This window comes from Macaca nemestrina, chromosome 2 (genome assembly GCF_043159975.1).
Source record: "Macaca nemestrina isolate mMacNem1 chromosome 2, mMacNem.hap1, whole genome shotgun sequence".
NCBI lineage: Eukaryota > Metazoa > Chordata > Mammalia > Primates > Cercopithecidae > Macaca > Macaca nemestrina.
This window is the reverse complement of record NC_092126.1, coordinates 105980612-105992937: the sequence shown is the minus strand read 5'-3', so window position 1 is coordinate 105992937 and position 12326 is coordinate 105980612. Positions and strand designations below refer to the sequence as shown.

The following is a 12326-nucleotide window of genomic DNA, read 5'->3' as shown; positions in this document are numbered from 1 at the left end:
AGAATAAATGTGCAATTCCCCTGCTTGAACTTTTGTTTTGAAATTTTCAAATCTACAAAGATGTTTTGCCATATTTATCCCTCTCTATACACACAATCTTCTGGAACAAACTGAAAGTTAAAGACACGGTGACACTTCACCCCTAATTATTAATACTTCAGCTTATACTCCTAAAGAATAAACATATTCTGCTACTTAAATCCAAAACCATTACTACACCCAAGGAATTTAATAGTGATTATCATCTACTCCATAATTGTGGCATAATATGAAATATTACATTGGACCTCTGTCCCCAGTTTCTAGCAGAGTGCTCCTAAAACTTGTAATTTTCTAAGTGATAGGACTGATAGCAGCATCTTTTGTTCTATTTGATTCCTCCCCCTCCCCCTCCTTCTCCTTCTCCTTCCTCCTCTTCTTCTTTTTTTTTTTTGATGTAAGAGTCTTGCTCTATTGCCCAGGCAGGAGTTGCAGTGATTTCAGCTCACTGCAACCTCCACCTCCGAGGTTCAAGCAATTCTCCTGCCTCAGCCTCCTGAGTAGCTGTGATTACAGGTGCTTGCTACCATGCCCAGCTAATTTTTGTTACTTCTTTTTAGTGGAGTCAGTGTTTCACCATGTTGGCCAGTCTGGAACTCCTGACCTCAAGTGATCTGCCTGCCTCGGCCTCCCAAAGTGCTGGGATTACAGGCATGAGCCACCACAACCAGCCTACTATTTGATCTTTCTTTCAGATTCTTGACAGAGAACACTTAAATCCCTTAGCATTTGCATCCAAAGAAGAGACTCTTGGCAGACTCCTAGATAGCTTCATGATAGGGGCTGGTTGCCAGAAAAACCATGCCTTGGTTAGAGGTCTAGAACGTTCAGCCTCACTTTCCAACCTTCAGAGAGAGAAGAGGTGCTGGAGATTCACTTAATAACTGATCACACATATGCAATCATACACATGATGAAATAACTGACCATACATACATATGTTTTTAGCCACAAAACCCCCTAACTGGCAGGGTTTAGAGAGAGCTTCCAGACTGGAGAACACAATGAGTGAGGGTGGCACGTCCAGAAGGCCCATGCATCTCCCCACCCTCTGTACCTACCATACCTTGCCGTAGGCATCTCTTCCGTTTGGTTGTTCCTGAGTTATATCCTTTATAATAAACCAGTTATGGTAAGCAAATTGGCTTCCTAAGTTCTGTGAGCTGCTCTAGCAAATTACTGAAGCTGAGAACGGGGTTATAGGAATCCCTAATTTACAGCTGGTTGGTCAGAAGTAAGAGTGACTCAGAGGCTGGGCACAGTGGCTCATGGAGGCCGAGGTGGATGGATTACCTGAGGTCAGGAGTTTAGGACCAGCCTGGCCAACATGGTGAAACCCTGTATCTAATAAAAAATACAAAAATGAGCCGGGAGTGGTGGCAGGCGCCTATAATCCCAGCTACTTGGGAGGCTGAGGCATGAGAATCGCTTGAACTCAGGAGGCAGAGGTTGCAGTGAGCCAAGATCGCACCATTGCATTCCAGCCTGGATGACAAGAGCGAAACTCCGTCTCAAAAAGAAAAAAAAAAAAAAAGTGACTCAGGACTTGCGATTGGCATGCCCGCAGTGGGAGCAGTCTTGTGGAACTGATTTCTCTTAACAGGTGGAATATGACACTAACTCCAGGTAGATACTGTCCAGAATCAAATTGAACTGTTGGACACTTAGTTGGCTTTGAAGAATCTGTTACTGTGGGAAAAAACTCCTCATAATAGTCCATATTCAAATTTACCCAACTACCCCTACAATGCCCTTTCTGTTTTTTTCCCCTTTTCATTCTTTTTAACGGCTGAATGGAATTCTGTTGCTTGGCTGTACCAAATTTTACTCAACCAATCCTCAACTGATTAGCATTTGAGTTCCTTCTAGTTTACTGACAAATATACATCTATTTTTTAAAATCCAGGAACCTCATTCAAGCATTATATACCCATTTGGTTTTCATAGGTTGGCCTCTTTTAATGTAAAACAGTCTCCATCTCCCATCTTTTTTTTTTTTTTTTTTTTTGGCACCCTATTAGAAAGCATGTCAGTTTGAACTGTTAAAGTACCTTTATAACTGAGATATTAGCCACATCTTAGTTGTAAAGGAATTTTCCTCCATTTTAAATTAATAATCTGTTGGATGATACTTCGCACACAGCACAACTTTTCACCTGTGGTTTGGCCACTGATGACTACTTTCTGAACCAGTTATTACCCTGGGGGTTGCAAAATGATGATTTTTCTGATTCCATCAATTCTTCTGTATCTATCAAACTTGAATCTTTCTGTTAAGAGCTGCACGCACCCACCCCATGTCAACACAGTATCAAGAGAAAAAGGGGCCTGGATCCCTCACATGGACAGCCCTGATCTGCTGAGTCTGAGTCCTGTGTGACAGAAAAGCAAAACTTTTCTATTGTTTTAAGTACTGTTATTTAACCTTTATGTTAGAACCAATCTTAACATTTAGCCTAACTAGTACAAGGTATCTTCACATGAGGGTAAACTATACAGTCACTAAAAGTGATTACATATCAGAGGGCTGAGGTGGGAGGATCACTTGAGGCCAGGAGTTTGAGGCTACACCACACTATGATCTTGCCTGTGAATAGCCACAGTACTCCAGCAGGAGCAACACAGTGATACTCTGTCTCTAAAGAAAAAGTAAATGGAAATTTTTTTTTAGGGATAGTATCTCACTATGTTGCCCAGGCTGGTTGGTTTCTAACTCCTATGCTCAAGCAATCCTCCTGCCTTGGCCTCCCAAAGGCCAAGGCATGAGCCACTGTGCCTGGCCAAGAAAAAAATAAAAATTTGAAATAAAAGTAAAGATAAAATATTAAAAAATGTTAAAAAGTGATTAAAGATTAATTGGTGTTTAATAAAATAAACATTGCTGAATTAAGAATCAGGCTTCAATTCTTTGTACAAGTATACATACATAGTTAAGGAGTGAAAGCAGGAATTCAGGATTTCACTCTACAGCACTAAGTCTCTTGGACTTTAAGATACAGTCTCTGGGAACAAAAGGGACCAAAATCAAAGTTCTACCTGCACAATACCTACAAAATCAAAGTTCTACCTGCACAATACCTAAGTATGAAAGCCCCTTAACTCAACTTAGTGTCCATACTCCTGCACATGCAATGCTTAAAGCAACTTTAAAAAAAAAAGTCAGATACTGTGCTATATACACTTAACAAATACAGACTGCTCTGTAAGAACAGTGATAGATTTTTAAGAAACATTGCATTATCGAAAATCACACAAAAAAACAACTGTTTCCATAGAAAAATGGGAACTGGGGGGGACAAGGGAGTTTCTAGTTGCAGTAAAAATATTTTTTTCTTTAGGAGTATCAATAATAAATTTTAGCTATTAAGAGGACATTATAAAATCTAAACATCATTGAGGAAACCCTACAACTGACCACACCTCATTTCTGCCTCCATTCCCAGCACCATCATTAGCATAGTGGCCTTCAAATCAGTTAGGACAAACAAGAATGACTCAGAGCAGCAGTGCTATGCAACTGCTCTTCTCTCCCACGCCACTCTTCACCACCTGCTTATCCGATTGTTATACCAAACAGCAGTGTGCCTAATTAAAATTGTGCTCCTTAATCCACCCTATTAGAGTAAGTTCATGTTACAAAAACACAATCTATAAGATGACATTATTTAATTACTCTGCTCATCTTATTATGTAAGCACTATTACACTGGAGTCCTATTATTAGGTTAATAATAGAACTAATAGCTTAATGAGCATATACAGCGCAAGTCATTTACATTTCAGGCCACTGCATCTAGTCACTCTACTCATGAGCTTATGACCTAGGGTGACCTTGAGAGAGGAGATGCATTTCTCCTACTCCCTCAGTACAAACCAGATCCCACATGCTTCTCTTAAAGTAAGAGTTATTTTGAATGTGAGTCTAAAATTAGTTTAATTTTGAATATAAGCAAATTTTCCTGTCCTGTTAGCTTTGGAACCAAATGAAGAACAAAATTGTATAGTACTTCCATTTCACAGAGGTTGTTAAACGGCTTGACCAAGGACAGAAGTAGTACTCAAACATTTGCCTGAATCCTTTGTCACCTCTTAAGACTAATTTCTTGGTATCACTTCCAAATACTTTACAATGTTTGCTAAAAACACATTTTCAAGTCTATTTTTATGAATCTTAAGCAGTAAAGCAAATCCAAACATAACAGTAATTATAGTAAACGTATATAGTTAAACATACCGACTAAAAGACATTCTCAGTGTGGGACAAGACCCATCTATTTGTTATCTACAAGAAATCCACTTTAAATATTATATAGAAAGGTTAAAAGGATTGAAAATGATATACCGTGTAAACACTAATAAAACTGAAGTAACTATATTCATATCTGAGGCAAAGGAAACTTCAGAGCCAGGAAAGTTACTAGGAATATAAGGCGTCATTACATAATAATAAGAGTTCACTAAGAAGACAACAATCCTAAATATGTATGCACCCACCTAAGAGCCTCAAAATAAATGAAGCAAAAACTAAAAGAACTTAAAAGAGAAACACGGCTGGGCATGGTGGCTCATGCCTATAATCCCACCACTTCTGGAGGCTGAGGCAGGTGGACTGCTTGGGCGCAGGAGTTCAAGACCAGCCTGGGCATCATGAAGAAACCCTGTCTCTACTAAAAATACAAAAAATTAGCCAAGCATCATAGCTCACACCTGTAGTCCCAGCTACTGGGGAGGCAGAGGCACGAGAATCACTTGAACCAGGGAAGTAGAAGTAGAGGGTGTGGTGAGCCGAGATCATGCCACTGCACTCCAGCATTCCAGCCCAGGCAACAGAGCAAGACTCAGTCTCAAAAACAAAAAAACAAAAAAAGGAGAGAAATAGATAAATCCACAATTATAGTTGCAGACTTCAATACTCTTGGTAATCAGTAAACAAGCAGAAAATCAGAAAAGATATAAAAGAACTGACCAACACTAATAGCCAACTGGATTTAACTGACATTTATAGAACACTCTACACAAAAACAGCAGAATGTATACTCTTTTCAAGTGCACGAAGAACTGAAATCATGTGTGTTCTCTAGCCATAATGGAATTAAATTAGAAGTCATTTGAGACTGTCTCAAAAAAAAAAAAAAAAAGGCATCAAATCAACAATCTATGCTTCAACATTAAGAAACTAGAAAAAGAACAAAATAAAAACTGAAGCAAGCATTAGAAAGATAGAAAGAAAGAAAGCAATGAAATTGAAAACAAAAATAGAAACAAAATTCAATCAGATCAAAATCCGGTTCTTTGAAAATGTAAAATGAATAAACCTCTAGTCAGACTGACAAAGGAAAAAGACAAAAGGCAAAATTATCAATATCAGGAATGAAAAGAGACATCACTACAGACTCCACAGATATTAAAAGAGGCTGTGGCAAACAACTCTAAGCACATAAACTTGACAACTTAGATAAAATGCACCAATTTCTTATTAATAAAAACCACAGGCTGGGCGTGGTGGTTCACACCTGTAATTCTAGCACTTTGGGAGGCCAAGGCGGGCAGATCACCTGAGGTCAGGGGTTTGAGACTGGCCTGGCCAACATGGCAAAACCCCGTCTCTACTAAAAAATACAAAAATCTGCCAGGTGTGATGGCAGGTGCCTATAATCTCAGCTACTCGGGAGGCTGAGGCAGCAGAATCATCTGAACTCGGGAGGCGGAGGTTGCAGTGAGCCAAGATTGTGTCACTGCACTCCAGCCTAGGCGACAGAGTGAGACCCCGTCTCAAAAACAAACAAACACAAACAAACAAATTTTTAAAACCCCACAAACTACCAACACTTACGAATAGACCAAAAAAAAAAAAAAAAAAAGAGACGATGTAAATATTCTTACATCTATTAAATCAAAATCTTAAATGACTAAACAAAATTATAAGGAACAATCCTGGAATCATTTCAAAAACCATCTTAATAGATTCAGAGAAAAACTCATACACAATTTAAAGACTTTTAAAATATATACCTGCATTTATTCAGTGGCTTTATAATTCAATAGTTAACTTATTTGCTATAAAATGTGCACATTTCTATGGACAGTAATTGAAAAGACATAATGTGCTGTATTCACCTGAATTTTTATCAATACTTCTTCATCTCTCATTCATGTGGACAGTGTGGCCATTCTTAAAATGATCTTTCCTTATCAAAGTAAATCAAAGATACTGTTTTGTATTTATATCAAGTGAATTATTAACTATACAAGTAGTCAAGAGTATTACTTGAGTAAATACATACTGACATATGTATTAATGGTTAAATCCTACAAAACAGGATACGATACTTCATACAAGTGAAGTGATCCTTAAAAGTTGTGTAAAATCAGCTGGGTGCAGTAGTTCATGCCTGTAATACCGGCACTTTGGGAGGCCGAGGTGGGCGGATCACTTGAGGTCAGGAGTTCGGACCAGCCTGACCAAGATGGTGAAACCCTATCTCTACTAAAAATACAAAAATTAGCCAGGGGTGGTGGCGCATGCTGTAATTCCAGCTACTGGGGAGGCTGCGGCAGGAGAAATGCTTGAACCTGGGAGGTGGAGGTTGCACTGAGCCGAGATGGCGCCCCTGCACTCCAGCCTGGGTGAAAAAGTGAGACTTCGTCTCAAAAAAAAAAAAAAAAAAAAAGGTTGTATAAAACCCACTATTTAGTTAATATACTCAAAAAGTGCTAGTATTTTATGAGACTGAATCATATGAAATTGCCAATTATTAAATGATTAAACCTAGAACAATGTAAGCACTGCATTCCTTGTTTTGTATGATTCAGCATTCTCAAGAGTGCTAATCACATCTACCCATCTATCACAATGAATTACCTTGGATGTTGAGGACTGAGGTTCATTTCTGGAGATTTTTCACAACACAGGTTATGTGCAAATCTAGGACCTCAACATTTACTAGGAAAGGAGTACTTAACATAACTACAGAAATTTTTACTTGTACTTTCTTAAGCTTTTTAAATTTTTTTTTGAATTTTTTTTTAGAAACAGGATCTTGCTCTGTTGACCAAGCTGGAGTGCAGTGGTGCAATCATAGCTCATGGCAGCCTTAAATTCCTGAGCTCAAGCCATCCTTCCACCTCACACTTCCAAGTACAGGTGAGCACCACCATGCCTGGCTGACTAAAAAAAATTATATTTGTAGAGACAGGGTCTTGCTATATTGTCCAGGCTGGTCTCAAACTCCTGGCTTCAAGCAATCCTCCTGCCTGAGCCTCCCCAAGTACTGGGATTACTGGTATGAGCGCCACCGTACTTTTATCTTTCAGCAATCTACTATTTTTCTTTTCTTTTCTTTTTTTTTTTTTTTTGAGACAGGGTCTCGCTCCATTACCCAGGCTGACATGCAGTGGTATAATCTCTACTCACTGCAACCTTCGCTTACCAAGCTCAAGCAATCCTCCAGTCTCAGCCTCCCAAGTAGCTGGGACTACAGGCAAAAACTAAGAGAGCCACCACGCCCAGCTAATTTTTGTATTTTTTGTAGAGATGGGGTTCACCATGTTGGCCAGGCTGATCTCGAACTCCTGAGCTCAAAATGATCCACCCGCGTCTGCCTCCCAAAGCGTTGGGATTATAGGCGTGAGTCACCGAGCCTGGCCTATTTTCAATTCTTAACAAAAAATAACCCTGTTATCTGACGCATGGATTCACTACAGAATAAAGATTAAAGTCCATCAAGGCTTTCTAGTAACTCTAACTTAAAAACAAAGATCAATCAAGGCTAAAAACATTAAAGAGAGAGAAGGCAACCAAATTTTTAGGATTATCTCATTCCTTTGCTCAAAACTCTTTAATATCTTCCTACCTCACTGAGTCAGTCCTACAGGCCCTTTCCTACTATTCTCTTCCCTCTTCTACTCCAGCCACACTGGGCACCTTGCTGTCCCTCAAACATGCAAGTACAGTCCTCTATTGTTTAATAACCAGGACGGATTCTGAGAAATGTGTAATTAGGCAATTTCATCATTGTGTGAACATCATGGAATGTACTTAAACGCACCTAGATGGTACGGCCTACTACACACCTAAGCTATATGGTCTATTTGCTCCTAGGCTACAAACCTGTACAGGATGTTACTCCACTGAATACCGTAGGCAACTTTAACACAATGAAGTATTTGTGTATGTAAACATAGGTAAACATTAAAAAGTTACACACAAAAAAAGTATTCTATATAAGACCACTGTTAAGAGACAGAAATGTCATTTGGCGCCTGACTGTATACTACTTCTCACCTCAGGGCTGTGCTGTTTCCCTCTACCACGAATGCTCTTCTTAAATATGGCTCACTTCATCTCTTTCTGATACCTGCTTAAATGTCATCTTCTCAAAATGGCCTTGTCTGACCAACTTATTAAAATAGTATCCCAACTGCAAGTCACTGTTTTCTTCCTAGTTGTCTGTCTTCCCCCCAATAGAATATAAACTATAAAAGGAAGAGTGGCTTTTGTTTTATGCGCTGCTCTATCTCCAGACCCTAGAACAGTAGCAGGTTCTCATAAGAATATGCAGAACAAGATGTTGCACAGTGTATATATATGCCTCCAATTAAAACTTCTGTCACAGATAACAAAAAAACCTAAGAAAACAGTTTGAAACCCTGCACGCTCTGCTACTTAGAATAAAGTAACTATGCTCTAGAAGGAAATGTTTCATTTTCAAAAAAATACACTTTAACAAATGGCTGGACTCCCAAAAGACAAAACAGTAACGCTAAGTGCATGCATGCTGCAATTCTGCTGATACAGAATGCTCTGGTTTATCACAAAGGACGTTCATTAAGCCATTTTCCCAGGAAACACGAAATTCTAGCTAAAGATTCTTAAGGAAAAATAGAGGCAGCGTTAACATTAAAGTAGTGATATATCGTGATTAGGAAACACACATTTCCTACTAGTTGAAACTTCATGGCACCAAGCAAGATAACCGGAAATCGGATCGGAAGTGTCTGCCCCACGGAGACACTGGGAGAGAAAAAGTCCTCAAAGAACTGCACCTCCTTTTCTTGGCGCCAGGCTGGCTACTAGGACTCAGTCCGGAGATGCAGGGGGCGGTGTGGGGTTTGGGAGGAAGAGGCCTGGACTGCGAGTTTGGGGTGTGCCCAGGCCACCTTCCTCTCCCACTGATTTTCTCTCAAGAGAAAATGGAAAGTTGACTGCGCCTCCTACCCGCTCCCAAAAAGGACGGGGGGAGGGTTACTGACGGTAGACCCCTCCCCTTCGCCTAGGCAGGCCTCGGCCCCAGCAGCGCTCCCCAGTCTCCAGCTCACCCGGCTCCCGGTTGATCTCGATGTCGAAGTGGCACTGCGGCCGGTCCTGCGCCCCCATCGCGACCGAGGTGGCGGCAAGAGCTGGGAGAGAGGGGGAGGAAAGCGGTCAGGGCAGGGGCGAGGGCGGGGGCGAGGGCAGGGGCGAGGGCGGGGCTGAGACGAAGTCCGCGCCACGGTGCCTCACGCCGGCCCGTCGCAACAGCGCAGGAGGCCAAGACGAGGCCCCCTCCCGCCCCAGGCCTCGCGGCTCCCAGGCAGCGCGTACGCATGCGGGCGAGCTCTTCACCTGGCTGGCCTCCAGCCTGAGCGGGTTCCAGTGAGCAGAGGAGAAAGCACTGCCACTGCAGCCAGACCCCAACGCCGCTAACGGAACGCCACCTCCTCCTCCGGGCCCGGCCTCCCAAAGCCACGCTAAATCCCGCGAGAGTCGGGACAAATACCGCGAGAGTACAGTCTAGATGGGGGTGGTCAACCGGAGGTGGTGGCAGCGGGGGCGCACGCTCGGGGGCGTGTCTGGGGAGCTCTCGAGGAGCCTCCAGCCGGCGCTCCTATACCTGCGCGCTCCCTGTTTGCCCCCCGCTTTGAAGTCAGTCGCCCAATGTGAAAGCCGTGGATGCGCCTGCGCCCTCCGTCTCGTCCGGCTGTGAGCGTCTGCGGCATTTTCGGATACCGCCAGACTTCCCTGTTTCTGAGCTCTGTGAAGGAGCTGAGTGAATTGAGGCTTTGAGTTTTCGTTAGCCAAGAGGTCGTGTCACTCTGTGTTCCTGTTGGCCGGGGATGGTTATGTCCGTGTCCTACTGTTAGGTCTTTTAGGCTGAGGAATGTGTTCCTTCCCGCTTTGGCACCAGCGTCACTGGCACCGTTTCTGTTCTGTGCTTACTGGCCATTCTGCATCTTTTCTGAAGTTTCAGTTCCAGTCTTTGCGCGTTTTTAAATCTGGTTCTTCGTGTTTAGCAGCTCTGGATACAAATGTTTTGTTAGATAGATATATGTATGTTCTGAATAAAAATCTTTTGTTACATAAATGATTGCGAAGTCTTTCTCCCAGTCTGGGCCTGTCGTTTCATTGTTTTGAGTATGTTTTTGGCAAAGTTGTTTTTAATTCTGGTGAAGTCAATCTTTTATGGTTTGTGCTTTTTCTGTGCTAGGAAATCTCTGCCTACCTCAAGTTCGTGAAGATATTCTGTGTTCTCATATATGTTTTACATAGTCTTTTACGTGTAAGTCTATGATCTAATAGCATTAATTTTTGCTTATGTTGTCAAGTGTCACATTTTCCTATCGGGATATACAGTCGTTCCATTACCATTTGTTGAAAAGACTCTTACACATTGAATTACCTTAGCCTTGTGACCAAATTTGTGTGGGTCTATTTCTGGATTTTTGTTCCAATGATCTGTGTATCAGTACCACACTATCGTTTAAGTTTTTTAACTATAAAATATACATTACATTACAGTTGCCATTTTAACCATTTTTAAGTGTACAGTTCACTGGCATTAATTGTATTTCACACGGTTGTGCAACCCTCAGTACCGACCATCCATCCACAGAACATTTTCCATCTTGCAAAACTGAAACTCTGTATCCATTAAACAGTAACTCCCCATTTCCCTCTTTTCCCAAGTTCCTGGCAGCCAGCTTTCTACTTTCTCTCTGTAAATTTGTCTACTCTAGTATCTGCCTACTCATATTTGAGTAGAATCATACAATATTTGTTCTTTTAGGCTGGGCGCGGTGGCTTACTCCTGTAATCCCTGCATTCTGGGAGGCCTAGACGAGTGGATCACCTGAGGTCAGGAGTTTGAGACCAGCCTGGCCAACATGATGAAACCTCATCTCTACTAAAAATACAAAAAATTAGCAGGACGTGGTGGCGGGCACCTGTAATCCCAGCTACTCAGGAGGCTGAGGCAGGAGAATCACTTGAACCCAGAAGGCGGAGATTGCAGTGAGCCGGGATCATGCCACTGCACTCCAGCCTGGGCAACAAGAGTGAAACTCTGTCTCAAAAAAAAAAAAAAAAAAAAATTGTTCTTTTGTAACTGGGTGATTTCACTTAGCATGTCTTCCATTTCATCCATGTTGTAGCATGTCAGAACTTCCTTTTTTGAGGCTGAATAATATTCCATTGTATGTATATATCATATTTTGTTTATCCATTCATGTGTCAGTGGATATTTAGATTGCTTCTACCTTCTGGCTATTGTAAATAGTGCTGTTATGAGCGTGGGTGTACAAATACCTCTTTGAAATCTGCTTTCAATTATTTTTTGTATATGCCCAGAAATGGAATCACTGGATCATAAACTAATTCTATTTAAGATTTGTCCAGGAATTACCATAGGTGAAAAAAAGGATGATAACCAATGCAGGTGTGCTATTAACCAGCTACCGCAGTTGCTGATTGGAACGTAATCCTGCTGGGGAACTCTGGGAACACATACAGAAGAAACATGTCAGGATTATCCCACCTGAGGATATCTCTTGAGAGTCCCTGGTTGAGAGATGCTCCCGGGGTGATAATCATTAGGTTCTTCTGGCCTGCTACACCTGGGCAAAGCAGATTTCCAGTTTTAGGAAAATATCCTCAAGAATAGAGATGCAATATGGACAGTTGGGATTCGGCTGGAGCACAGTTAGAAGAATAAAGTTCAGTTAAGTTAAAGTTCAATAAATGAAAGTGAAATGCTGATAGCTTCTGCCACAACTGGCAAGTCATTTTGTTGTTTGCAAACAAGGGAGTGCTTAGGAATGGAGAAACGCAGACGTTTTCTGACGTACGGGAAGCACTTGATAATTTCCGTGTGGAATTCCTGCAGCCTCCATGTCTGGATGATCATTCAGGCATTTCTGGGCTTGCATGGTGCCCTGGTCTGTGCCAGGGTGTGAGTCTTTTTTTATCTTGTCAGTCTTAGGAGGTCCCTTATAGTAGGGCCCAGTGCCCTCCCTCCTTAATTTCCTCACAGT

General features: G+C 41.6%; 1 protein-coding gene across 4 annotated transcripts in view; it reads right to left on the bottom strand.

Moving 5' to 3' along the window:
- LOC105480275 (natural killer cell triggering receptor) overlaps nucleotides 1-9804 on the bottom strand; it is a 49051-nt gene extending 39247 nt beyond the window's left edge. For 3 of the 4 annotated variants that reach the window (XM_011738879.3, XM_071091503.1, XM_071091502.1), the window contains exons 1-2: nucleotides 9643-9790; nucleotides 9357-9437 (exon numbers count right to left, since the gene is read on the bottom strand). In XM_011738879.3, the coding sequence (XP_011737181.3) occupies nucleotides 9357-9414 (58 nt within the window). In that variant the 5' untranslated portion in view covers nucleotides 9415-9437; nucleotides 9643-9790. Of the gene's footprint in view, nucleotides 1-9356; nucleotides 9438-9642 lie in introns of all 4 variants that reach the window. The other variant, XM_071091504.1, reaches the window with a different exon arrangement.
- Nucleotides 9805-12326: the final 2522 nt, after the last annotated feature.